Here is a 26604-nt window from a genome sequence, read left to right on the forward strand (position 1 = left end):
TTATGCGATGAAATAAAAATATTATTTAAAAAAATAAATATTTCGATTTGACCGTTTGATTAAACGGTATAAGTAAACTGGAGTAATCTGGATGATGGCGGAATCGCAAAGTTTTCTTTCACTATGCGTCTGTCCTTACCACAAAGGATTGGGGTTCGCACGCATACCAAATAGTTAAACTTTTGAATTCAATTTCGGAAGTTCGAAATTCAAACGCACTTTCCAGTTATATATGCCTGAATGTAATATGTTATAATTGTTAGTCAGACTTCTTGGAAATAATACCAAATCGATTGGAATACAGCCTAGTGTAGGAGGCAATGATAAATTCTGTGCTAATACAAACATACTTTGTTAAATAAATAAATAAATAAAAAAAAAATAAATACATAAATTTATATTTATTTATATAAGAACAAAGGGGGAGACTTTGTACAAAAATCGTGTGCTTGGGCACTTCTGTCCCATTCGTGTTTCTACCGTAAAGCAGTTGTGTTTGCATGGCTATGTTTCGATTTGTAGGGTAGGATGGTAGTGAATTTACAGGATACAGAGGACAAACACCTGAGTCCTCAGAAATAGCAACGTATGGAGGGTATCATGGGCGAAACAGTATACTCTGTTGTGTACATGGTACTGCTCATGTCTATAGACGACGGTTACCACTTTCCATCAAGTAGACCGTCAGCTTATTTACCATGTTTTAATTATTATACGAGATTAATTAAATATTGGGTTTCATTTAACGAAGGACAAATGAAGTGTCACGTGAACATTGTTAAAATCTGAAAGTGTCTATACTGAGCAATTTCAAGATGATCACCATTTATACTTAAATTATAAAATTGAGCGGTTTTTAAGACTCGAAGCTCTATCTATATAATCTAAGCGTTTTATAACAGTTATTGTCAATAACGTTTAAACATTATAATGACAGCAGTATTAAAAGAGGTTATGCAATACGTTTCACTATTTTTAGGGTTCCGTACCTCCAATGGAAAAAACGGAACCTTTATAGGAACGCTACGTTGTCCATCCGTCTGTCAAGACTCTTTTTCTTAGGAACGCGTGGAAGTATCAAGTTGAAATTAATATCATATACTCAGGTCTGCGATCTCTTAAAGCAGTGAAAAAAATCAAGCTTCTAAATCAACGCAATCCAAAGATATGGCCGTTTATGTTCTATTTATATCGCGCATTTTGACATTCGCAAAACCTATAGAGTACTTCCTGTTGACCTAGAACCATGAATATTGGCAAGAAGCAATGCCATATAGCACTAATAAAGGAACAAAAATCCGAAAACTGCAAATTTATAGTTTTTTCACAAAAGAATTTAAACTTGATGATTTTGTACGGAACCCTCGTTTGCGAGTCCGACTCGCACTTGGCCGGTTTATTTATTCTACACATAATTATTGTAAGCAATAATTTTAATAGACACTCATATATTTTTATATGCGCAATATATATCTTTTAGATGGGCCAATGACGCTAAAAAGACGAGAGAAATGTTGGCGGATTGTAACCGATTGTATCGGTCCATAAAATACTACTTTCGCAAAATTATTAATTTATTAAGAGATAAATTTAGAGAAATACCCATAACCTTATCAGCCGTGTGGTCCCGGCATAGAATAGACCACCCCTTAATTTTCTGTGTGTGTCGTAAGAGGCGACTAAGGGATGACGAGGGATGGACAGCAGCGTCCCTCATAAAACATCTCCAAAGCTAAACTGCGGTTGTCAATCCACCTGCCAAATGTGGCAACTACTGGCAAAAACCCCCTAAGGGGGAGGCTTATGTTCAGCAGTGGACAGTTAAAGGCTGATATGATGATGACCCTGTCAGGTACCCTCCGGAAAACAGCGAAAATCCTTGTTGAATTCGTCACAATAGGTGATCAACTTATTTCATTGAAATGATGAGCATTCAGCCCAACTTCATCCTCAGCATTTCATTCCTCACTGGTGCCCCGCCAGTGTATACCGATAACGCAGGCAGGGTTACAATTCCATTTTCATCTCTTTAAAAAACCAAAGAAACTAAACCTGAACCAATTTTTTAATGGATGCTAATAGAATGGTACCCCCCCCCCCCTCTGCCTGCGATAACGGAGTACCAGTGAGGGATGACAGGTGAGAATGAAAAGGCAGGTCAGTCAGCCCATCGTGATAATCACATTTGGAATTCAGAACGATGGTTTTCAGTAGGACCACGTGGAAGTTGACCTGACAGAGTATATTGCTAGCAATGGGACCGGTAGTCCGCATTACTAACAATCCCTTCCCCCCACCTGGGCGAATTTAGATGACAGAATTGCCTTTCCATCGTTACCTATCATCTCTCACTGCTACCCCGCCAGCGTATACCGATAACGCAGGCAGGCAGGCTTACCTTTCCCTTATTTATCACTCATTCAAAAAAAGAAGCCTATTTTTTAAAATTCCTTTTTTAAATTAATACGACCAAGAATTTTACCTTATCTACGACAACAACGGTCCTTTGCGTCACAAGTCTTAAAAAAAAAGGTGATCTATTTATTTTGAACGGTAGATAACGCGAATCCATACCAAATACATCGATTACTACACATGTATGTATGTAACACAATACAATAAGGGGCCATTGTATGGCCGATAGGAATTCCACACACATGACGTCGCGGCCCGCGGCTTAGTTTCCTTCGATGTTTGTGAATTAAAGCCATTGTTTGCGAACACCATCTGTTGTATACATATTTTACATTGCACAGTGTAATATACGAGTACTAACTGTATTACGTTCTCGGTCTTTCCCGCCATAATTTATGTTTATTATAACCTGTGGCAGTTTTGAAGTTTAACCACAGTCATAAACACTCGATTGGATGTACATGTATTAATAAATATTTACCAAATTATTGGGTACTCTTCCATCAAATCAGTCGAAGGCGTTACGAGTATATAAAAATGTAAACTGTCTAATTAATAGGTATTCGTTGATAATTCATCTTCACACGCTTGAGCCTAAATAATCACGTACAGTGTAATTTCAGAGAAATTTTCTCCTAAGAACGTTCAGGCTGTGGAGTGGGCTCCAGTGGGTGGGAGTCGAGATTTTCCCTAGTCTACAGTATGGGGTACTTCAAAAAGGATATAAGGTTTCTTCAGGGTCGGCAACGATCACGTGACACCCCTAGTGTTGCAGGAGTCCATAGACTACAGCGATCGTTTACCACACAGGCTGTATGCTTGTTTGCCACCTTTATGGTATAAAAAAATTACATTAACAGCTCAGCCAGGTTGCAAGTTGATTTGCGACGTCATCCTATTAAATTACGTTTTTCTTCAATAATTTTAGAGTACTGACACTGTGGAGTCGATATCTATGTAAATGCATGCAGTGCAGTAGAAAATTTGTCAATTAAGATGTTTAATAATTGTTAATTTAGCACTGCACGTACTAGGTTAATGTGTCGCTACGCCATTTTGAATTTCCTTATTTGTATTTAGTAAGATCATTTTATGTGTTATTATTGTTAGTTGAGAATCAGTTACAAATCAGTTGAAATATACCTACAAACTTCGTTTCAATTCAACCCGCAACAACACAAAATATAACGTCATTATTTGGTCATTTTAGAGTTCCTACTAAACACAGCCATTCAAACACGACTGATTTACGATTGAAACACGAATAGGACAAAGGTGGCCAAGCAAACGACTTTTGTACAAAGTCTCCCTCTGGTAATGTAACGTCATTATTTGGTCATTTTAGAGTTCCTACTTCCAAATAACGTCACGTGTCTTATTAGAGACGCCAATGTCACGTAAACATCTGGGCAAAGACTGTTGCTTGCAGCATGACGCTTGTTGTGCCCCCTATGGGTTGCCATTTTTGTCTTCATCGTCTCATCTTAGAAACTACCAAGTTGTCAGGTGTAAGGTTTAAGTATCTATTACTAAGAACCTCTAAACCACCCGCATCCTGTTTGTAATCCGATAGTTAGTATGGTTTTTAACGAAGTTTCACCAGGGGAACAAACTTACATGGACATGGGGTTTACCACAACACGAATGAATATTACAAGTAAACTACATACAAACATGTAGCTAGCTTAGATAGATAGATACTCTTTATTGTTTCCTCCAAAATATTACAATAGTAAACTTATTATAAATATAAATAATTACAAGAAATAATCACAATGAGAAAACAATAGGCGACCTTATCGCTAAGAGCGATCTCTTCCAGGCAACCTTTGGATGGAGAGGAGTAATTAATTATAAATAATTTGGTGGGAGGCACGATAATTACCAGAGGGAGTCTTTGTACAAAAGTTGATTGCTTGGGTACCTCTGTCCCATTCGTGTTTCAACCGTAAAGCAGTTGTGTTTGCATGGCTGTGTTTCGGTTTGAAAGGTGGGATATGGCGTGAATTTACTGGGTACAGAGGAATAATATCTGAGTCTTCAGAAATAGCAACACTGGAAGATATCATGGGCGAAACAGTACACTCTGTTATGTCCATGGTACTGTTCATGTCTATAGGCGACGGTTACCACTTTCCATCAGGTGGGCCGTCAGCTTGTTTGCCATTCTAAGTTGTATTAAATAAAATATATTTTAATCTATACTTCATACAACTGTATTTGTATTTCAGTTGAATTGTTTTTACGTCGTTGTTTATTTTTATATTTTTGGTGCAATAAAGAGAATTTTTTTTTTTAACAAAATTTTTATTTTTTATACAACTTATTCTAAGTTGTATAAAAAATAAAAATTTTGTTAGTTCTAAATATGGGAGATGTGATACATTATATAGATAGAGCATGGAGCCTCAAAAACGGGTCAACATTTTGTCTACTACTATTTTTGTATTAAAATTTATAAATTTAAACACAACGACCGATTGGATTTTATATTACAATAAAATTCTGCAACACAAAAAAAAACGACAAAATATTTATTTTGTAACAAAATTGACACAATATCTAAGATAGTATTTGTGACCTTCTAGTAAGTGTTATCACCTGTATCAGAAGGTCACGCTCCTCCATAACCATAAAAATACAAATCATAGTACCATAAAATTAAGACATAAAACATTATCTAGTATTAGTAAAAAGTATATCTAAATGCATGCATGGGTATGTATATATGCGTGTATATATATACAATCCACATATTTCGGGGGGAAAGGGATTGTTAGTAATGGAGACTGAGAATCCTATTGCTAACAATATACCCAACCAGGTCGAACTCCTCGCGGTTCCCCCTGGAAACTATCATGGTTAATTCCTGATGAATTCATCATGATGGGCTAACTGACTTGTTTTCATTCTCATCTATCACCCTTCACTGGTGCTCCGCCAGCGTATCCCGTTAGCGCAGGCGGGGTTACCATACCATTTTCACCCATAAAAAAACCCCCATACTTCAGTGTATCTAAAAATAACAAAAAATCATATGTTAATTTTAACATATCCATCGAAAAAAACTAGACGTTGTTGTGTTAAGTGAACGCGTCCCTTTTAATTTAACATTTAAAAGCTTGCAGGTGGCATGAATCAATATGTTTTATTTGAGGAACATTTTATCGACAAAGTTTTTATAAGACTCACTTTTCATCAGCCACTTCTAAGTAGGTAAATAAAGTTTTCTGAATAAGCGGGCTGGGTATCCGAGTGATATTTACTTATTTAGATAGAATACATAAAATAACATATAGGATTTCGACTCTAATGTTATTTCTATTTAAGTTTGGTCTTTTTAATATGATTCCTTTTATTTATGTGTATTATTTTATATGTGATAATGTACTGATGACTTCCTGGGTTTTATTTGAGCTTTACAGTCTTCTAATAGGCTCGTATTTTTTTGATGAGTGAAAATGGTATAGTAACCCCGCCTGCGCTAACGGGATACGCTGGCGGAGCACCAGTGAAGGGTGATAGATGAAGATGAAAACAGGCCAGTTAGCCCATCGTGATGAATTCATCAGGAATTAACCATGATAGTTTCTAGGTGGAACCGCGTGGAGGTCGACCTGGTTGGGTATATTGCTAGCAATGGGATTCTCAGTCTCCATTACTAACAATCCCTTCCCCCCAATACGCTCGTATTGGAAGACTGTAAAGCTCATACAATTGATGAAAAAAAAAATATTATAGACCGAGCTGTTTCAACTAACAGATTAATCTATCGACGCACAGTCCACTTTATATTGGTGGAAATACTGCAAATACTTCCGTGAAAAGATCTATGCCCAACGGTGGGACATTGAAATGCATTAGGGAAAACATTATATACAATAACATGTATCAACAATATCAAATACTGAACGCAATCAAATTGTCAACAAGTTGAAATCACACCGAAGAGTTATAAATGACGTTAAATGGACGTGCAATTTGTGACGTTAATTTGACGTCATTTATTAGTTTGAATTACGTACCATTGGACGTTTATACGATGCGATAAGGATTTGATCTCCTTCCATTAATAGACAGACAGATAGATACCCTTCATTGTTACTTCTAAAAGATTACAATAGTAAACTTATTATAAATATAAACAATTACAAGAAATAATCACAGTGAGAAAACAATGGGCGACATTATCGCTAAAAGCGATCTCTTCCAGGCAACCTTTGGATGGAGAGGAGTAATTATAAACAGTTTGATTGCGTTAAGACAGCGAACTTTTCCAGTTAAGTATCTAGCGTCCTTGGCTTTAGCATAATAAACAGTGAATATGTAAGTAGGTTTTAGCGTTCTATAACACTGTATACAATTATTGTATTACCACCAACTGAGAACAGCCGCGTGATAGCCATATGCACCAAACATTCAAACCACCAACCATTCAACAGAATAATAGAAACGTAGATTTATTTTTAATGCATCTTACAAAAGTTTTTTATCATATACTTACTTCATATATTCACACATTGTGTATAGAGTATTCTATTTTTAAACGACTTCAAAACGAAAGCGGTTCTCAATCAATACGCTTGATTTTTTTTTTATGACATCAAATTTGGCGTATAGAAAGAATCCATTCAGAAACGTTTCTATTGGACATAATAATTTAAGACATTTACTTAATGATTTAAAAATGACCATTTTACAAATTATTTGAGAATATTAAATTTAAGACAAACTTTTTACATTTTAGACTTGGCAGCATGGTCTCTGACCTTAGCCTGTTCCTGTAGTGAACGAATGTACCAAAAAAAAGATATAATTCCTTATTTGTAAAAACTAAAACTCCCTTAACTGTTAGCGTGCCTTGTCATTTTTTTTTAAGAATTTACCGTAAAAGAAAAAAGTTTAAGAAAAAAAAATACCTAAAATAGGTTTATTACACGTTTAAAGTTTTTATGAATAAGGACGATAGGCTTTTTATCCCAGTCGTTCAATATCCTCGTCACGCAGCGAAGGCACGGATAGGTACATTAAATGTGAAAGTGTGTTTGTTGACTTGGCGCCTTTTATCCAGGTCAATAAATATTTTCTTGTTGAGACTAAATCACGGGTACAAGGCACAGCTATCCATAAATAAATGTTAGTAATTTTTAATTTCTTGATTATGGAATTACTGGCACGTAATAAAAAAATAATTAATCAAGTTCCGAGGCTCGTTCTTTTTTCGAATCCGTTGGCAGTGTAGGAGAACCGGCTCGACCGGGACGGCAAGTCAACAGGTAGGGTGTAGGGCACTGACCTACAGTCGCAAAGCGTAGCTATGAATGACGGTCAGAAACGTTCAGCTGATAAGTTAGGACCTGCGCACACGGCGGATAATTTGGCCGCGTATAGTTTTCTTTTAAGTAAGCTTTACAATAGATGATCGTTGTAGTAGCATTATCTAAAAACACTATTAAGTATTCCAATTTACAATATCGTTGGGAAACCTACAGTGGCCGGCATACCAACCAGCACATTAACTCCACTCTGAATTGTTGTGAAAAAACAACCAACTAATATTTAAATATTAGTACCTTCAAACCCCAAAAACAAATGAGACCAACTAGATAGTTCAGTTGGTTACAATAATAGAGTCTACAAAAAACCAAATAAAAAAAAACCACGATTGAGTAAATACCTGTTACGTAACTAGATATATTAATTCATCATACCAGCCTTTAACTGTCCACTGCTGAACATAAGCCTTCGCCTTGGGGGGCTTTTGCCAGTAGTTGCCACGCTTGGCAGGCGGATTAACAAACGCAGTCAGGCTTTAGAGATATTCTAAATTGCATAAAAAAGTATAATACTAAAAATGGAGCTAATTAGTCAAATGTTTTTCGGTATCAAAAGAAGTAAGCTCCTTGCCAAAGTTTTCTCTAGAGAGTACAGGGTGGGATTCTCCAAAAAGGATTAAGCTTAGTGTTGCAGTCATTCATAAACTACAGTAAAAAAATTCATTTTAATGAATGATAATGGAATGGTTACCCCGCCTGTGCTGTTTTGGGAGGAAAGAATTGTTAGTAATGGGAACACCTGAGTCCTCAGGAATGGCAACGCATGGGGGTATCATGGGCGAAACAGTATACTCTGTTATGTCCATGGTACTGCTCATATCTATAGGCGACGGTTACCACTTTCCATCAGGTGGACCGTCTGCTTGTTTGCCATTCTAAGTTGTATAAAAAAAAAGTTTAGTCCCCTTTGCTATCAATATACCCTATCAGATCGACCTTCACGCGGTTCCCCCTGGAAACTATCGTGACCAATTTATCATTGAATTTGTCACAATGGGCTTACTGACCTGCCTTTTCATCCTCACCTATCACCGCTCACTGGTAACCCGCTAGTGTATACCGATAGCGGAGGCGGGGTAACCATGCCATTTTCACGCATAAAAAAAACCCCGCCTGTACTATCAGTATACGCTGGCGGGGCACCAGTGAGTGATTATAGGTGACGATGAAAGCAGGTCAGTTAACCCATCATGAATATGAATAAATCATGGTTTCCAGAGGGAATTGCCAGAAAGTCGACCTGACAGGGTATATTTTTTAATGAATGACAAAAAAAATGGTAAACACACCCGCGCTAACGGTATACGCCGGCGAGGCACTAATGAGGGATGATAAGTGATGATGAAAAGACAGACCTAGTGGTGAATAGGTCTCGAATTCAGCACGACGATTTCCAGGGGAAATATTGCTAGCAATGAGTCCGTTAGTCTTTTTTTCTAACGATCCCTTTCTCTCCATAAGACAGGCTGTATGGTTGTCACTTTTGTGGTATAATAAAAGGAAAACATATGTGCAAAGTCGTTCGATAATGAGTTCTCTAGACACCTAAAAATAAATAAATCACTGGTGCAATGTTTACGTTAAGTGACGGAGTTGATAACAGTTTCGAGGTCAAATGAGAGATCATTTTACCTAATAAATTATAAATTGAACAATTATATTCATTTAACTACCTAGGTTTACATAAAATAACTTTAAGAATATATGTAATAAATATGTGTATTAACAAGGACTCTCGCTGTACACTGCAATTTAAACAAGCACATGGCCCAACTAGGCTTATGCCTAAGTGTTTGCAGATTTTGTCACAATGAGGAAGAAACGCTGCAGCACTTAATGCGTGGCTGTAGCCCACTCATACATAAACGATATATATCCTTTGAAAAACACATCCTATATCCTGTGGAGATGAGAAAACATCTTAAAATTGCTATCACTGATAGGAATTAGTAGCGAACTTTACAAAAAAAAAGCCAGCTGAAAAGATCATGGAAAGGTAGCAGTGTCACAGGGTTTTGCCTGAGAAAGTCCGTCTTTAAATAATAATAATACCTAGGTTTTTGAATGGATAACAATGGAACAGCAACCCCATCTGAGCTATTGGTATGCGCTGGGCAAGACACCAGTGAGAGACGATAGGCAAGGATGAAGAGAGATCAGGTGACTCATCACGAGGGATTTACCAGAAGAGAAGTTTATTTAAGTAACAATTTATCAAACATGTTTACAATTTTAAATGTCAAACTGACAGCCCCACCATAAAGGAATTATAAACTCTAATAATGTAGCATACAGAGTACCACGAATATGACATTATACTGTGACACCTATTGCGTCTTTATAGCAGTACCATTCCTAAGGTGTTCTGCCATCTTGACTACATATTCCATCCTTCAAACTGAAACACAGCTGATTGGCGGCCTAAACACGAATGGCACAAAGATAACCATGCAAACCGAATTGTGTAAATAATTTTTAATTTCAGCTTTGTTATGAAGCGATAGAATCATTATTTACATTTATATATATATATAGACAATTTAACTAAAATGGCACTCACCTTCCTTGCGCGAACTGCAGCGAAACAAGTCGTTTCGTGCCAGTTGCAAGCGGCTATGTCCTTATGAACTTCACAAAGGTCTACTTTCACCAACGCCACGAGAGTCAACCATATACGGCCCTCTCTTGGTTGCGATGAGCGCGATTCGTCTACTTACGCGCTTTTTTTATTGAACGAAACAGTAACGCTCAATTGAAACGGTAAATTACAATCGCAAAAAATCAAGGATGCACTTCACAAACACTCAATCGGGACCAACACTTGGGAACACCTCACTTTCATCAATACAGACCGAGAAAAGTTTACCAACATCAGTGGCCTGTACTCAAAAAAAGTTAGGAAACTTTTCGAATACCGCTCGTGTTTGATACGCGACGAGACGTACGTCAATGGGCAATGTCGCCGCGCGAATAGCCGAATGCAAACGAAACGAAGACAAGCCGGTCGGCGGCGCGTTGTATTCTTGTGAACAAAACGACAATTGAGAGAAGCGGAGCGTGCGCGAGCGATAGAACGCCGACTGGGCGTGCGGGTGTGAGCGAGACGGCACACCATAACCGTTGATAGCCCCCTTCACACCCCGCATGCCAAATTTAAGGGGAAGTAAAACACCTGCCTGTTCGCTTCAATTTTATTTTGTTTTCAGTCATTTGTGGTAATCATGTTCATATTAATTATTTGAAAGTAATGTTGGCAGTCGTATAAATATAAAACAATATTACGAAATTGTAAGACGAGGACAAAGCAAAGAATAAGTTTTAAGATGTCAGAATTTTAACACGTGTTCGTTTATACACGTGTAACAAGATCAAACCCATCCATTTGACCTAATTACGTCCATGACACATTGATCAAGTTTCAAACATTTATGGACAAATTATAATAAGCAATTACAACATCAGGTAACACAAATAAGCACACAATTCACATCTAAGCCTGGTAACATCTACATTATCTGACATTAAAAAAAAAATATTAATCATTATATGTACACATATATACACATATTATTGTGTAATAAATAAATACATTTCTAATCATTTACAAAATACTTTTATAGTGAACAAAAACATTAATCTGTAAAAATTTTTATACTAAATTATTATCAAAATTTATGAGTAATTAATTGAATTTATTTTTAAAAATTTATAGATAATGCAAATAGTACCAGACTTCGGTACAGCCGATTTTAATCAGTACCCTTGTCAACAATATACAGAATCAAATTAAGGGGTATGTTACATTATCAAATAATAATTCAATGTTCTAAAACATTATGCAAATTGTATATTGATAATTAAAAAAAAAAACGATTGAGATCTCTTGTCATCTCCAACTCATATTAATAATTTATGAATATAATAATCCTATACCTATGTAATAATGCAATAACCCCCAAAATAGTCACTGAGAATAATTTGTAAACTATATTGTAAATAAATCACCGATTTCTTATAATACCACAAGAAACAAGGAGATAAACAAAGAGACCCCATTGGATATGGAACCAAACACGCCATCTTGGAATATCTCCTTCATTTTCTTTCTTTCAATATGTCATTGTAAACAATTGTCATTATTTTAAATTACAAATTTCCAAATTTATTACATAAACATTTTAAAGAATAAACAAACATGATTAATATAACAATGCACCTAACTGGCACTTTATTTTATCATGTCAAAGATTAATCTTAATATTTTGAATGCACTCACTAACACAAGCGTGCTCTGACATACAATTATTTTTTTAAAATAGCAAACTAGCTAACTGTCGAACTAATTACGTACTAATAGGTATTACAATAATTAGATAAAATCCTTTCAAATTTCAAGAATTATTGATTTGGTGAAGTAGGTATTTATTGGTCACAACATGTGAATTCTTATCTCTAGCAGTGGATTGGTGTGAACTGATAAAGATGATCATTGTAACAAAGTAGTATTACAGTGTTTGCATGCTGGCTGTATTACACATCTACACTTGAAACTACCTAATTCCACTTAGATGAACATCAATCTTATAACTGCCACCTCTGCATTTATTGACGTCACTCAAGCTTATTATTCCAGCTAACAAAAGTACTGTAACCTGTACTACACTTGTTTTAACATGTCGCCAATCAAAAACTTTTACTTCCCATCAGTTTCGATTCTTTGGATGTAACATTTTATTCAATATTTGAACACAAAGACAATACATACAATCATGTTACAAAATGTAAGTTTTTTTTTGAAGTGAATAAAATAAATTAAAACTTATTTTTATAGCCAATTATAAAATAAAACATAACAAACAAATAAACATACTACCAAACAGCTTGTACCTTTTACGTAAACAATGTCCTTGAGAGTTTGGTAGACAGACATTTACTTTTATATAGTACTAAAATCTCTTCACCTAATTTTGTCAATGTATAAGTAGTTCTCTCAGGGTAAGCACCCTGTAATCTGACCTGAAGATCAAGCTTAGATAATAAATGCATTACTAAAGAATCTAATTATTAGGAAAATAGATATGAAATTAATCAAAAATATGTATAAAATAATTAAAAAATATCACATATCATAGAGCAACATTATGTCACAAAGTAAAGAAGTAATTACAATATTTATCGATTATACAGTCACATGCAATAACATGTAAACATGTCATATTTATTTATATAAAGTTTATTTCAATTATTATCTCCAGCTAGATTTTGCAACATAGTTTGAAATCATTCATTTTAAAAAAAGATTATAACTTACAAGTTTGTAATTAAAGCTGTATCATAAACATGTAGTTTTAAAGTTTGCAAACTTGTCCAATCTTCATTAATAATGAAATTTTTAGCAATTGAGTAACATAAACAGTGGCTGGCGACAAATACATGTAGAATTTGTAAGTCACTGTCTATAAAGAGTTACAATGTTTACATTTTATCGCACCCGATTGTAAATACCTATTGAAAAAAGATCTAGAGAATATACTGCAGTATATAAAATTATATAATACTTTATATAACAATAAAAATATTCATAAAAAGCCTAATCAGAATAGTAAATCTCATAAGTATAATACAAAATTATATTAAAATATAATATGAAATTACTATCATTGTCTCACTAAATTTGTAGGTACACTTAAGTCAGGAGTGATTAACAATGGATTAGATTTATATTTTGATTGGGAGTCAGTTTGTTTCTGCACTAACACATGAGGTGCAACTTTCTTAAACAATAATGTTCTTATGGTTAAAACTATGGTATTAATAAAACCTATAATCACATATATACCTCCTATAATAGAAAATAGTCTTAACATAAACTGTAATACATTCTCACGTTCCTGATAAACTTTAACTTTTAGAGCAGCCATATCATATTTGAAAAAGATACCGGGCACTCCATGCGAGCCTTTTGTATGACTAATTGGCCGCTCCAACTCCTTAACAGAGTACTGGTAAGTCTTTATAGATTCAAACGTGGTATCCACATCTGTGGGCACCACCTCAATAAAGTACTGATACAGCATGTTCTCATCTGTTGTTAATTTCTCATCACCTTCTAATGGGTAAATTATACCATTTGCCGGACTTCCAAAACTGAGTCTGTTTATACGGTGGCTGAAATTCTGTGCCGTGTCATCAAATAACATGTTCAAGTGTATATGACCTCGTGGTAAATGTAGGCTCTTTCCAGCTGTGATATGAAAGTTGCCTGCGACTTTATTCAGGATCAAAACTCCATGTAATCTACAGGCATCTGGTCTCCGATTAGGTTTCGTTTTTCTGGGTGGTACAGTAGCGCGCACAGACCCATGTCCCTTTTTCCAAAGCAGTTTCCAAACAGAATGGTACTCTTCCCTAAGATAAGAATTTAAGTATTTTATCGCATCGAAAGCATCTTGCTGCTCCTGCGTTAATTCGAACCACGTATCCTCCTCTTGTAACTCTCCAAATCCAAACACGCTCTGCGACGTCGAATCCAAGATATCTGCTCCAATATTCGAACAGGGCATAGCCACTGTTATATCTATATTTATTCGCAACTTTTCGTCCATATCGATGTCTGGCATAAATTGAAATACCAAATTACTATCCAAATAATACGTCAATTCACTATAAATTAGCCAGAGAATAATAAAAAAAGTAAGAACTGAAAATGTACCGCCTACCGGGGTACTGTCGACGTATTCTTCGGGAACTTTGGGGAAAGCGTCCAGTTCTTTCACTTTATCCAATACTTTCTTTTTTCCTCGATATCTCAACATTTTATTATATGAACTAAAAGATTTATAAAAAATTAAAATAAATAGAATAAAATTACAAATAAAATATTCGCCGCAAGATGATTGACGTGTTTTTAACTTTATGACAGTGACAATAATGTCATAAAATGACAGTGACATTGTAGTATAATTTTAGAACATAAATAAATTAAGAACAATTTTTTTTAGTTTAAGAAGATAGAAAGAGCATTCTCTTCCAAATTCTTAAATTAAAGAAAATGAATTCTTGTTTACTTTCTATATGGTCTGGGTCACAGATTTAGTACTATTCCTGATCTATTTTGTCTATCAGATCCCAAAAATTTCTGTAATTCCTTATTCTTAGGCGTTGCCTTAAAGTTAGGTACTTTTTCATCTATGCTCACAAAGTCCATTATTTCAGAATCGTACTACTATTACATTAAAAAAATCAGAAACTTGGTTTATGTAACCAATTTGAAACATTAACAAAAAATTAAATGAATATTCAAAGTATGGCACGACTATTAGTAATATATCTGTCTCCAAAATATACAAAAGTATCATAAAATATGTAGCTTTGTAGTATTTAATGATGAAATTTAATGAACTGGTTACACAAATTATCTTTTTTATTGAAAATGGCACTGACTTAAAATCTTAGAATTCACTTGACATTTCATGTCTTCGACTGTCACTGTCACAATAAAAAAAACTGTCATTATCTCCCTACCTACCGAGTGTTACTAATAGTATTTGTCGCTGCGAAATACGGAATTATCTATTTTTATCCACATTACAGGTTAATTAGACAAATATTTATGCAGTCCAACGAGGAGGACTGTTTGCTGCATTCATGCTTCAATTCGCTAAAGACCGCAGTCATGGGTTGCTGCTATAGTTTTTGCAACAAAGAAAACGATCCCCAGGTGATTTTGCTTTTATTTTCTTATGAAATAAGAGAACACAATAATTGGATACAGCTATAAATTAATTTTTCCTCAACAGCTCATAGCCTGTTTTATTTTACATAATTTACTATATAATACGTATATTTTCTACTCATATATCCTCATTAACTATACCTACAGTTGTTTTATGTTTTACGTCGGCCATTCTTATCAGTGCTTATTTCCGAGTTATTTTTTATCAATTCATTTATAATAAACATGGAAGTGAATAATTATTGTATACTGTTTATGCCATAACCTATTGAAAAATAGTTTAATAACTATTTAACAAGTACAAAGTGATGCTTTATTAGCACTTTAGTAATGGCTAGTCGTGTCATATATTTACTACGCCGTATGAAATATGTGGTATGTTTAATTTAATATGTTATTATGTTTACTGTTTCAATGACTCATTGGCAGACCTGCTTTTACAATGTGATATAGGATCCCTATTGAGTTTAGTAATGAACTGTGTATATGATGGAGCAATAATTTATCAATTTTTATTATAAATAATAGACAGTGATTGTAATAATTGAACCCTATTTATTGTAATTATATTGATATATATTAATTCTTTTAAATGTGCGAGCTTACACTCTTGTCTATGAAGCTGTTGTTTTTCATTATGATTTTCAGTGAGTTTCTTCACAACTTGATATGACTCAACACCACTTTCTCCTTAATATGTTTGATGTAATAATGTGTTGTTGATATGTAATCATATATATATATCCAAAGGTTGCCTGGAAGATATTACTCTTAACGATAAGGCCGGCCATTGTTTTCCTAGTATAATCTTTTCTTTTCATGTTTGTATTTATAATAAGTTTACTAATGCATATCTTTTGAAGAAAACATTATCATACCTATATTATATCAACCTATAGACATGAGCAGACATGGACATAACTGAGTATACTGTTTCGCCCATGATACCCCCCATGCGTTGCCATTCCTGAGGACTCAGGTGTTATTTCTCTGTACCCTGTAAATTCACACCATATCCCACCCTTCAAACCAAAACACAGCCATGCAAACACAACTGCTTCACAGTAGAAACACGAATGGGACAGAGGTACCCAAGCAATCGACTTTTGTACAAAGTCTCCCTGATAGAAGAAGGGAGGGGAAGAGGGAAACCAAGACATAGTTACATCAGGCAGATTAAGGAAGGAGTTAGTGTTGTGTCATATCAAGAGGTGAAGAGACTCGCTGAAAATCTTAGTGAGTGGCAAGAGCTCCACCGACAGGAGCGCAGCTCTTAAATAGGATAGATAGTAGTAATTATATTAAATCATAAAGTTTTTCACTATTTTTAATAATGTATCAAGCAAGCAGTGTTATTTTTTTCTTAACTATACAGTATGCTTTAGAATGTTTAATATCAAAATATAAGACTCAAAATTGTAGTTTTGATACTCAATATAAATAAACATTTTTAAGTTTCAACTTCTTTTACACTTAATACATATTTAATTAATGGTTTTAACCACAATTATTTACTTCATTACTACTTCTGACATATCTGCATTTCATAACTTACTGATGACATTATTATGTCTTTTGCAATAACCACTGTTAATTATGTATAACGTACATACATACATACATACATATCTGTCACGCCTGTCTCCCATTAGGGTAGGCAGAAACAATGGAACGCCAAATGCTTCGATTCAAACAAACCTCTTTCGCTTCCTCCACATTCATCAATCTTTTCATACACGCTCGCCAGTTACGGGTACTTTTAATTTGGCCCTTCTTCAGCACGTCGCCTATTTGGTCAACATACGTCCGTCTAGGGCGGCCCCTACCGACATCTCCATTCATTCTTGCTCGATAAATCTCTTTCGTAATTCTTCTTTCATCTATCCTCTCCAAATGACCAAACCAACGCAATATTCCTTTTTCGATTTTTGTCACTACATCGTCTTTCAGTCCACACTTCTCTCTAATCACACTGTTTCTTACTCTATCTTGTATAACAATTTTGTAATAATCACTGTTTCTTTTTATTTATTTTTGATGGGTGAAAATGGTATTGTAACCCCACCTGAGCTAACGGGATATGCTCGCAGAGCACCAGTGAAGGGTGATAGATGAGAATGAAAACAGGCCAGTTAGCCCATCATGATGAATTCATCAGGAATTAACCATGATAGTTTCCAGGGGGAACCACAAGGAGGTCGACCTGGTTGGGTATATTGCTAGCAATGGGATTCTCAGTCACCATTACTAACAATCTCTTTCCCCCCAAATAATCACTGTTAAATATGTATAATATTTTTTTATGTTTATAATTTTAAAGGAGAACACTGTAAATGAGCGCACACATCTTCTTGAAGTGGCGGAGCAGCAGCAAGAATCACCGGCGCCGACCACGTCGACGTCCACGCCACCTAGGAAACCTGACGAGCAAAGCGCTCTTAATAGGATACTGCATGAAACTGCCACGTATGTATCAGGGTAATCATTCACACAAATGTACATTGAAAATATAGAAAATTGTAATCATCAAATTCAAAATTTTGAATATGAAAGCTCAAACTTTTTCATAATTTTTCATATTTTTTTTTAAGAAAAATATTTCATGTCTGTGGTAGATTCTTTCTTAGAGTATGAATAATAAGAATTATTTCAATAATGCCATTTATGTACGTATCACAAATTTAGAAGTAGAGGTGATTGGAATGATTGTGCTAATCACATAACTGTAAAAAATCTAGAGCATTCTGTGATATACATGATGCTGTTCGTGTCTTTATGTGACAGGTATCACATTCCATAAGTAAGCTGTTGACTTATTTGTTAAGTTGCATAAAAAAATCTGGGAGCATTCAGGTTTTGTCATGAGGTGCTTGCATCAATGAATACATTTTTTTACTGATACTCTCTATAATTGGTGGTGACTGTAATTGGTATATGAATATAAACATAGGTCTATTATATTTCTATTCAAGGTCGAAAGTTGTTTCCATAGTACAGGCCCAGTACAATGAATGGTTAAGTCTGTAGTTGTATATTTTATGGTGAACATATTCCCAGCAACGTGATCGACGTGGGCGCGCTGGGCCCGTATGCGCTGGAGCCGGGCGCGTACAGCGAGCGCGTGCGCGCGTACACGGCGCGCGTGGCCGCCGCGCCGGCCGGAGCCGCGCCCGCCGCCGCCGCCGCCGCCGCCGCCGCCGCCGCCGCCGCCGCTGCCGGCGCCGCGCCGCCCGCGCCGCGCCTGCTCGCCGACCTGCCGCCGCCCGAGCGCGCCGCGCACCTAGCACGCCCGGCCCTGTCGCCGCACGACAAGGAACTTGTAAGTACAGCCCTCGCTGCTCTAGCTTACTCTACGTGCCACCCATCTGCCATCAGGGGGACGGGATTGTTAGTAATAGAGACTAAAAATCCCATTCCTAGCAATATACCTAACAGGTCAATTGCCTTGCGGTTCCCCCTGGAAACTATCAGGGTCAATTCCTGATGAATTCATCATGATCTTCATGATGGGCTAACTGGCCTGTTTTCATTCTCATCTATCACCTTTCACTGGTGCTCCGTCTGCGTATCCCGTTAGCGCAGGCGGGGTTACCACACCATTTTGGTCGAACAAAAAAAACCATCTGCCATCCCGCCACTGTGAAATTATAAGTGGATGTAAAGTCAGATCCATAAGCCCTTTGTGTATCAAGGAATTTTGAATACATACCAAACCGCTTGGGGCTCACCCGGACAGAGTTTATTATGAACAAACGAGATTGCTAGTGCAATATAACGTAATAAAAATAAAAAAGTCTTTATTTCCAATCTACTCTGTACATTTTTTTTGAAATGATATTAAACTATTTGCAATATATCCCAACGTTTGACGTGTCTTTCGATATCGTCCAAAGTATTCCAGCCTACTTTCTACCCGCTGGCCACTCTTAACCAAAGCCAACCTAGGATCCCTTTCAGGTCGTACTCCCACCTTCACACTTTACGACCTCTGCTCCTGTACATATTTCCCAGATACATGACTATCATCTGTTTTCTCCATTTTTCATGTTTGCAATGGTACATATACCCAGTCCATCTATATATTTAGATACCTCTTTTTCATGAAAACTAAAACCTAAAACTAAAAACATATTTTAACTATTACACTGTTTCGTTATTTTCTTTCAAATTTAAAATTTGGCACAAAGGATTAGGATATAGAAAGGGGTTAATGCCGTCTAAGTTTGTAGGCAATAACTACTGTGCAATTGCCCATGGTACATGGTATGGTCTCTCCATTACAGATAACGAACGCCGTGAAGAAAGCGGCCGCGGCGCTATCAGAGCTGCGCGTGGAGCACCACGAGGACCTCGTGGTCCCGTTCAGGGTGCCATAGCAGCGGTCCTCCGCCTCCTACTCCGAGGACGAGCGGGCCGGGTACTGACTGACTGCTAGCTAGGACTCCTTATTGTAAATTAAAGTGACAACTGAAGAGGACAAAAGTGTAAAAGTTACTTTATTGATGAAATGATGAAAATTACTCTAAATACTTTTAGCATTACAATTTTATATTTAGTTTATTCTTTAACATAATAATTGATATCTATAATTATTTTTTTAATAATTGGCAAGAAATATTCTTAAGTGGCAACCCGTACAGGCAAATGGAGTACAGGACAATCCTCCACTAGATGGAGTGACGACGTCAAATGCATTGAAGGGAGTCAGGGGATGCCAGTAGGTCAAGACAGTTATGGCAGTCTCCATACTGTTGAGCCATAAACGGTTTTCCCCATGGAAGGCCTATATTAAGCAGTGGACAGTTGACAGATATGGTGTTTTTAGTTAATTTTGTTTATAAAGATCCATTGGTCTTTCCAATTAAAAATTCGTAATTGTTATTTTAAACACTTCATTAAGCTGAAACTTAGCAATTTGACCCTATATCTTTTATAATGATGTCATCGAGCTGGTTCTACGATGAAGCCCGAAGAAGGTCATAGAAATTTTGTACCTAATAATTTGGCTTTGCCTGTGAAAATAGTTCATTTTACTCTTTGTTTGTATTAATGATAGTTGACAAACAATCGACAAGTTTTTTCCATTTTTTCACTGTGATCTTGTCCGGAGAGTATCGCATCTTCACAGGCTTTAAAGTTGAATATTTACAGTGTAAATCAAGGTGCGTGACCATGTTGAAATTTTGAATTTTTAGAATATATCGTAAGTACATTAAACTCTGTATCTTTTAACACCGGAAGAAAGCGCTCGGAACCAATTTTTTTTCAAAATTATATATGTGACTGATAATATTTTAATTAATTATTAAATTAACACGGATGACAAAAAAAATGGCGCATCGTTTAATAAATAAATGATAAGATCAAATTAAATTATATATCGAACTATTGTCTAGTGAAGGCAGGCCCTAGACAAGGTACAAACGAATCTTTCACACGAAACAAGACAGCACATATCGCCATCTCATTCTGTCTCATGAGCTCGCTAGCGATAACGATTCTATCAATAGATTCGTTTGTACTTTACATAAGGAGACAGTTTTTCTAGAAGAATTAATTATAACTCAAAATATTGCCTTATTTATTTGATAATTGCATTGCCTTCTTCAAAAATTGGTTACCAAAAACGTTGCCAGTATCCAAGATTTTAGATTACTACCGTGAACTGATGAGCTAATCACTGATATACTCATTTGTATATGGATACATCGTCATTGGCCAGGCCACGCTAGACATGATGCTAGACTTTATTAGACCTTATGCCTTACTATGTGTATCATGCCTTACAAAAAGTATTGGTGTAATATCTATGATGTCGTACGAGATCTGAATAATTTAATTAATAGTGACTTGATATTAATTCTTTATACTATCCGATTATAAACTCTACAATTTTGCTGTTAAAAATTTATCAGGCGCTTGCAAACAATATATTTTTTTACCTATTACAAAAAGAGTAATCGATTTAGTATTCATATTACAGATTTAGTGTTACATTACTCACGCTAGATTTTTTTTTAATTCAATTTTTTTAGTCCTTATAAGCTTTGGTCTGATCGGACCCAGACAGCGGTGTACAGAAATTATGTATGAAAGTAATAATTAATCCATAATTAGAAATACATAAATAAAGCATATTAATTGGAAACTAATTAACTCAATATCAGTAATATAAGAAATGAGATGTGGCTATTTTTTTTTATTTTTTCATTAAAAAAAGGTAGTCACATCTCAAAGGTGTGTTTCTATTTTCGAATGGAATTCATTAAATTGACTGAATCGGCTTTGGACCAAAAATAATTCTCATTTAATAAGTTTGTTCATATTGTGTATAGTTTTAAGTCCATAGTAGTAATGAATAACCAGTATTTTATTTTATATAATCCTATTAACTATTTTCTTTAACTGCTTGTATGTCTATTAACTGTTTTGTTTAATCTAACTGCTTGGATACCATGAAATGTAATTCTGAGGTTTCGGTACCTAAATTTTTTTTTATATAAATAATTAAATATAGACATGAGCAGTACCATGGACATTACAGAGTATACCGTTTCGCCCATGATACCATGCGTTGCCATTCCTGAGGACTCAGGTGTTATTCCTCTGTACCCAGTAAATTCACGCCATATCCCACCCTTTGAAGCAGTTATTTGCATGGCTGTGTTTCGGTTTGAAGGGTAGGATATGGCAGTGAATTTACGGGGTACAGAACAATAACACCTGAGTCTTCAGGAATGGCAACGCATAGGGTATGGTATCATGGGCGAAACAGTTTACTCTGTTATGTTCATGGTACTGCTCATGTCTATAGGCGACGGTTACTACTTTTCATCAGGTGGGCCGTCAGCTTGTTTGCCATTCTAAATATTTTCATTGTAGACTAGCAGTGTTGTTTATAACCTATATTTTTAACTCTGATTACAGTAGTGTTTAATTCATTTTAATTATATACAGAGCATTTAGTGATCTAATATATTAACGCTAATTATTATTTATATTACGGTCCATAGCACAACCATAGACACAAATATTAAAAGAAAAAAAATCATAACTTACAAGATGAATTTTTTTCTACATTTTTGAGGTTACCATAAAGGAAGGAAATAAAGATAAGAAGCATTTGGAACTGATACTAGTAATAGTGGTGGTGGCCAATCTTCGAGTGTTTGCAGTCACACACATACTAATGGTAGCGGAATTAAACAAGATAATTCCAAACAAATAACTAGAGACTTTGTACAAAAGTCGTTAGCTTGGGTACCTCTGTTCTGAGGGTCTATCATGAAATGTTTGCCGAAATTTCGGATCCGAACGAAATAGAAATTTGATGTTAAAATTACATAATACATGTCGTTTAAAATTATTAAAAATGTTAAAATATCGTTCCACAGCACTATTAGGATAGGATTTATGATAAACAAATGGTTAAGCTCTATTTGCTGGGTCGATATCGGTACGAACAAAAACACGAAATTGAGCCCGAAAATTCGGAATTTCATTTCATTGTAGACCACCTGTTCGTGTTTCAATCGTGAAACAGTTGTCCATGGCTGTGTTTCGGTTTGAAGGGTGGTGTAGGGCAATGAATTTACAGGGTACAGAGGAATAACACCCGAGTCCTCAGGAATGGCAACGCATGGGGTGTATCATGGGTGTATACTCTATTATGCCCATGGTATTTTTCATCAGGTGAGCCGTCAGCTTGTTTGCCATTCTAAGTTACATAACAAAAAAATAACCAAAATTTAAATAGACTACAGACAACAAATTTCTAAATCTGTCACTAGTTGCAAATGCTATATTTTTTTTATGAACTTCTGATAAAACTATTTTTTTTTTCTAAAAACTTATGAAAAATTTTCTTTTACCATTTATACGTGAAGTTAACATTAACTTTATGGTAAAATAAACTTTCTGTTTTGACTGTCACGTATAATTGTAGTCTATATTATAAATATTAAGTCGATTGATTTTAACAATTAAAATTATTATAGCGACTGAATACAGCAACCGATTCTCTCGTTGTGGACAAATGGCAGAAGTTTCCGTTGCTAAAAGTCTTACCGGTTCAGCCTTACCGGAGCTATGGCATATTTGAGGAATTAAAATACCAGATAAGAAAATTAGAGTTTCGGTAAAGAAATGACAATGTTTTAATATGAGAAGGGTACTAATTAGATAAAAAAAAAAAAAAACACTTTCTATTTGCGTTTGTATTATTAATATATATTAAACATAACAGTCCAACCAGGAGGCTTATCATGAATGCTTAAAACGTGACAAATTTGTACTGTCATAAAGGCATAAACAAAATAGTTAGTTTGACAGATCTAGAGCACGTGATTACAATCACGTGATCTAGATCTGTCAAGTTTTTAAACATTTGTAATAAGTTCTCGCAAGTTTTCATCGACGAAAAAATTGATTTTTTTTCCTTAGATCCATTATCCATTTATCAATTTCTCTAAGGAGTAATGTTTGACTTGAATTCACTTTTCGGCCAAAGCCCAAATCGATTGTTCGCTTTTTATTGTAAATATCGTCCAAAGTCGAATATTTAAAAACGATCGGACAGTTTTACACGAATGTAACCTCTGTCTATTTTTATTTTCTTAATAATCAGCAGCATGTTTTTATAAAAGAGCTTACTATGTTATCTAATTTAATGTGATGCCATTTTTAACATTATTAAGTAAAGAGCGACCAGATAAACTTTGTCAAGAATTTAACAATCGTGACAATTTATCTTTGACGTAAGGCTGCTATATTAGTTTTTAATGAAGAAATATTTAACCAAATAGAGTTTTAACAAAGAATTTATGACAAGAAGGTCTTGAAAAACATCGCTTTTTTCTATCTAACCCCTTGAGAGTAAGAGAGAATGAAAACAGTGAACTGTTGAATGGAAACTCTTTCTCTATTCTTCTGGGAGTGTAATATAGTTAAAAGACATGCAAAAGGTTACACAATTTCAAATTTATCAAGTTTGTGTTCACTCTGAAAACTCTATTTGGTTGGTCTTTGGTCTTGTTTTATTTTCACCTATGTGCGTTCCGTTCCCGTTAAAATCCGTCAAACAATTTTTAGATTTTATGCAAATCTTGTTATATCTACTAGTTGAATGTTGATAAGAGTCTGATGAGAACTGAACGTCCATAGATGGTCCATCGAAAGAATGTACTGTATAAATACATTTTTTCAAAATGAAATGTATAGTTCTGTATAAATATTTGTGTATTTAGATTAGATAGGTAACAAATGTAGAGATTTATTTAATTGATTTCGTTATCTGTTTTTAACGGCTGTGTGGCGTTTTTCAAATTGTAAGTGTTCCTTATTGAGACATTCGCATATTTTGAGACTATTTTGTATATATAGGCAAGTTTATATATAAAATTGTATGATATTGTGACGTTTTCCTGATATAATGATTAATTTTATGTAATTTTTCTTCTAAATAATATGGCTGTATTGTAAATTAACAATTTATCTTCACGTCTGCTCTCTTACGGGGCAAACAGGGTCAACTGAGTGCCAAACACAATCAACATATGTCTTGCTTTATGAGTATCTACTTCATAAATATATTGAAAACGTAACTAGGCATTTATAGTATAGCTCAGTTCATAAATATTAGAAACAATTATGTAACTTTGTTAGTTTCAGTACGTTAAAATCGAATTTACACGAAGTAACGAAACTTAATATGTTTATTTCATATCAATCGCATATGTAAATACGTAATTCTAAAGAATAGTTGTCAAATAGACTTTATAATAAACGTAGGGGACAAACGAGCGTCCGACTAACCTGATAATGTAGCCCATAAGTACCCGCAACATCGGAGAAGCTGCAGGTGTGAAAGAAATATCTCTTGTCGTAATGTTACTTTATATTTGACGTCGATTCGATATTATTTCAACTTCATCCTGATTCGATTGTTTTGAAAGTCAACTATCTTATTTTTATTCATATTGTAATTATATTCGTCCTTAAATATAAACATTGACTCGTAGATACGTGTAGATTTTTAATTTGATTACATTGTTTTAGTACCATAGTGCCTGATGTTAGGACCTTGCAGACAAGGGACTTTTTATGTGTAGAGGACAAAAAAATACTTTGTCACACTGAAAGAACAAAATATAGAACAAGAATCTAAGATACAAAAATCTAACCTACAAAATTTTGATTATTAAAAAAAGATTCCGTTTGTTTTAAATTTTACTAAAAATTCGGTGGAGTGTGGGAGGAAGGAGTTGGTTCTGTAAAAGTTCACATTTATGTAGTCTATTTTGACAGGTTTTTTTTTTATTGGATGAAAATGGAATGGTAACCCTGCCCGCGCTAACGGGATACGCTGACGGGGCACCAGTGAAGGGTGATCGATGAGGATGAAAACAGGCCAGTTAGCCCATCATGATGAATTCATCAGGAATTAATCATGATAGTTTCCAGGGGGAACCGCGAGGAGGTCGACCTGGTTGGGTATATTGCTTAGCAATGGGATTCTCAGTCTCTATTACTAACAATCCCTTTCCCCCTATTTTGACAGGTTAAAAGTACCCTGACAATTGTCGCTAGTCTGCTCAGGCCCTTTTTAATATTTGCTATTGAAGCATATCGTGTGTTTAGCAAATAAATGTCAGATGTCTCAATATCGAACGCCACAGTCCGTATTGTGTATCTTATTAGTTCTACTACTGAATAAATGTGTTATTTTGTTATATATTATTATTATAATGCGTATAATTATTGTAACGATTGAATAAAAATGATATTTCTATCATGCTTTTTTACTAACTCCTCATCTTTTCTACAATTAATCCAAATTAGTGCAACTACGAACTAAAAGCAAAAATCTCGAATTAAACGTACATACATAGGTATATCTCACGCCTATCTTCCATTGAGGTAAGCAGAGTTAATACAATGGCAAATGCTCCCATTTGAAGCTGTTATAAAAAATAAAGTTCTCAATTCGTATGAAAATTTATCTATTGAATGATGGCCTCACTGAAAATCAGCGCTGCAGCAACACGCTGCAGCTTAAATTGAGTGGGAACTTAGGTTGGTACCATTTTCACTACTACCACAGAATTATTACTTTAATGT

The 26604-nt window shown here is 35.1% G+C and overlaps 3 protein-coding genes across 4 annotated transcripts in view; 1 reads left to right on the forward strand and 2 right to left on the reverse strand.

Annotated features, from left to right (window-relative positions):
• LOC113512120 (uncharacterized) overlaps positions 1 to 10784 on the reverse strand; it is a 207749-nt gene extending 196965 nt beyond the window's left edge. The window contains exon 1 of the mRNA XM_026895899.3: positions 10312 to 10784. The gene's annotated coding sequence lies outside the window, so the exon portion shown is untranslated. The remainder of the gene's footprint in view (positions 1 to 10311) is intronic.
• A 146-nt stretch (positions 10785 to 10930) lies between these two features.
• Positions 10931 to 14665, reverse strand: LOC113512067 (endoplasmic reticulum-Golgi intermediate compartment protein 2). The gene has a single exon (XM_052893768.1). It carries the CDS (start codon positions 14564 to 14566, stop codon positions 13409 to 13411), a length of 1158 nt encoding a protein of 385 aa, XP_052749728.1. The 5' UTR covers positions 14567 to 14665; the 3' UTR covers positions 10931 to 13408.
• Positions 14666 to 15253: 588 nt separating this feature from the next.
• LOC113512023 (ragulator complex protein LAMTOR1) lies at positions 15254 to 26276 on the forward strand. Of its 2 annotated transcripts, none has more exons than XM_026895775.3 (4): positions 15254 to 15471; positions 17807 to 17952; positions 18544 to 18805; positions 19770 to 26276. In XM_026895775.3, exons 1-4 carry the CDS (start codon positions 15364 to 15366, stop codon positions 19860 to 19862), a joined length of 609 nt encoding a protein of 202 aa, XP_026751576.2. In that variant the 5' UTR covers positions 15254 to 15363; the 3' UTR covers positions 19863 to 26276. The 2 variants fall into 2 exon arrangements, with proteins under 2 accessions (XP_026751576.2, XP_052749720.1); XM_052893760.1 differs by lacking the exon at positions 15254 to 15471 and adding an exon at positions 15526 to 15861.
• Positions 26277 to 26604: the final 328 nt, after the last annotated feature.

The sequence above is a fragment of the Galleria mellonella genome, unplaced genomic scaffold (assembly GCF_026898425.1).
Source record: "Galleria mellonella isolate WM207_F2 unplaced genomic scaffold, CSIRO_AGI_GalMel_v1 utg184, whole genome shotgun sequence".
In the NCBI taxonomy this organism is placed as follows: Eukaryota; Metazoa; Arthropoda; class Insecta; order Lepidoptera; family Pyralidae; genus Galleria; species Galleria mellonella.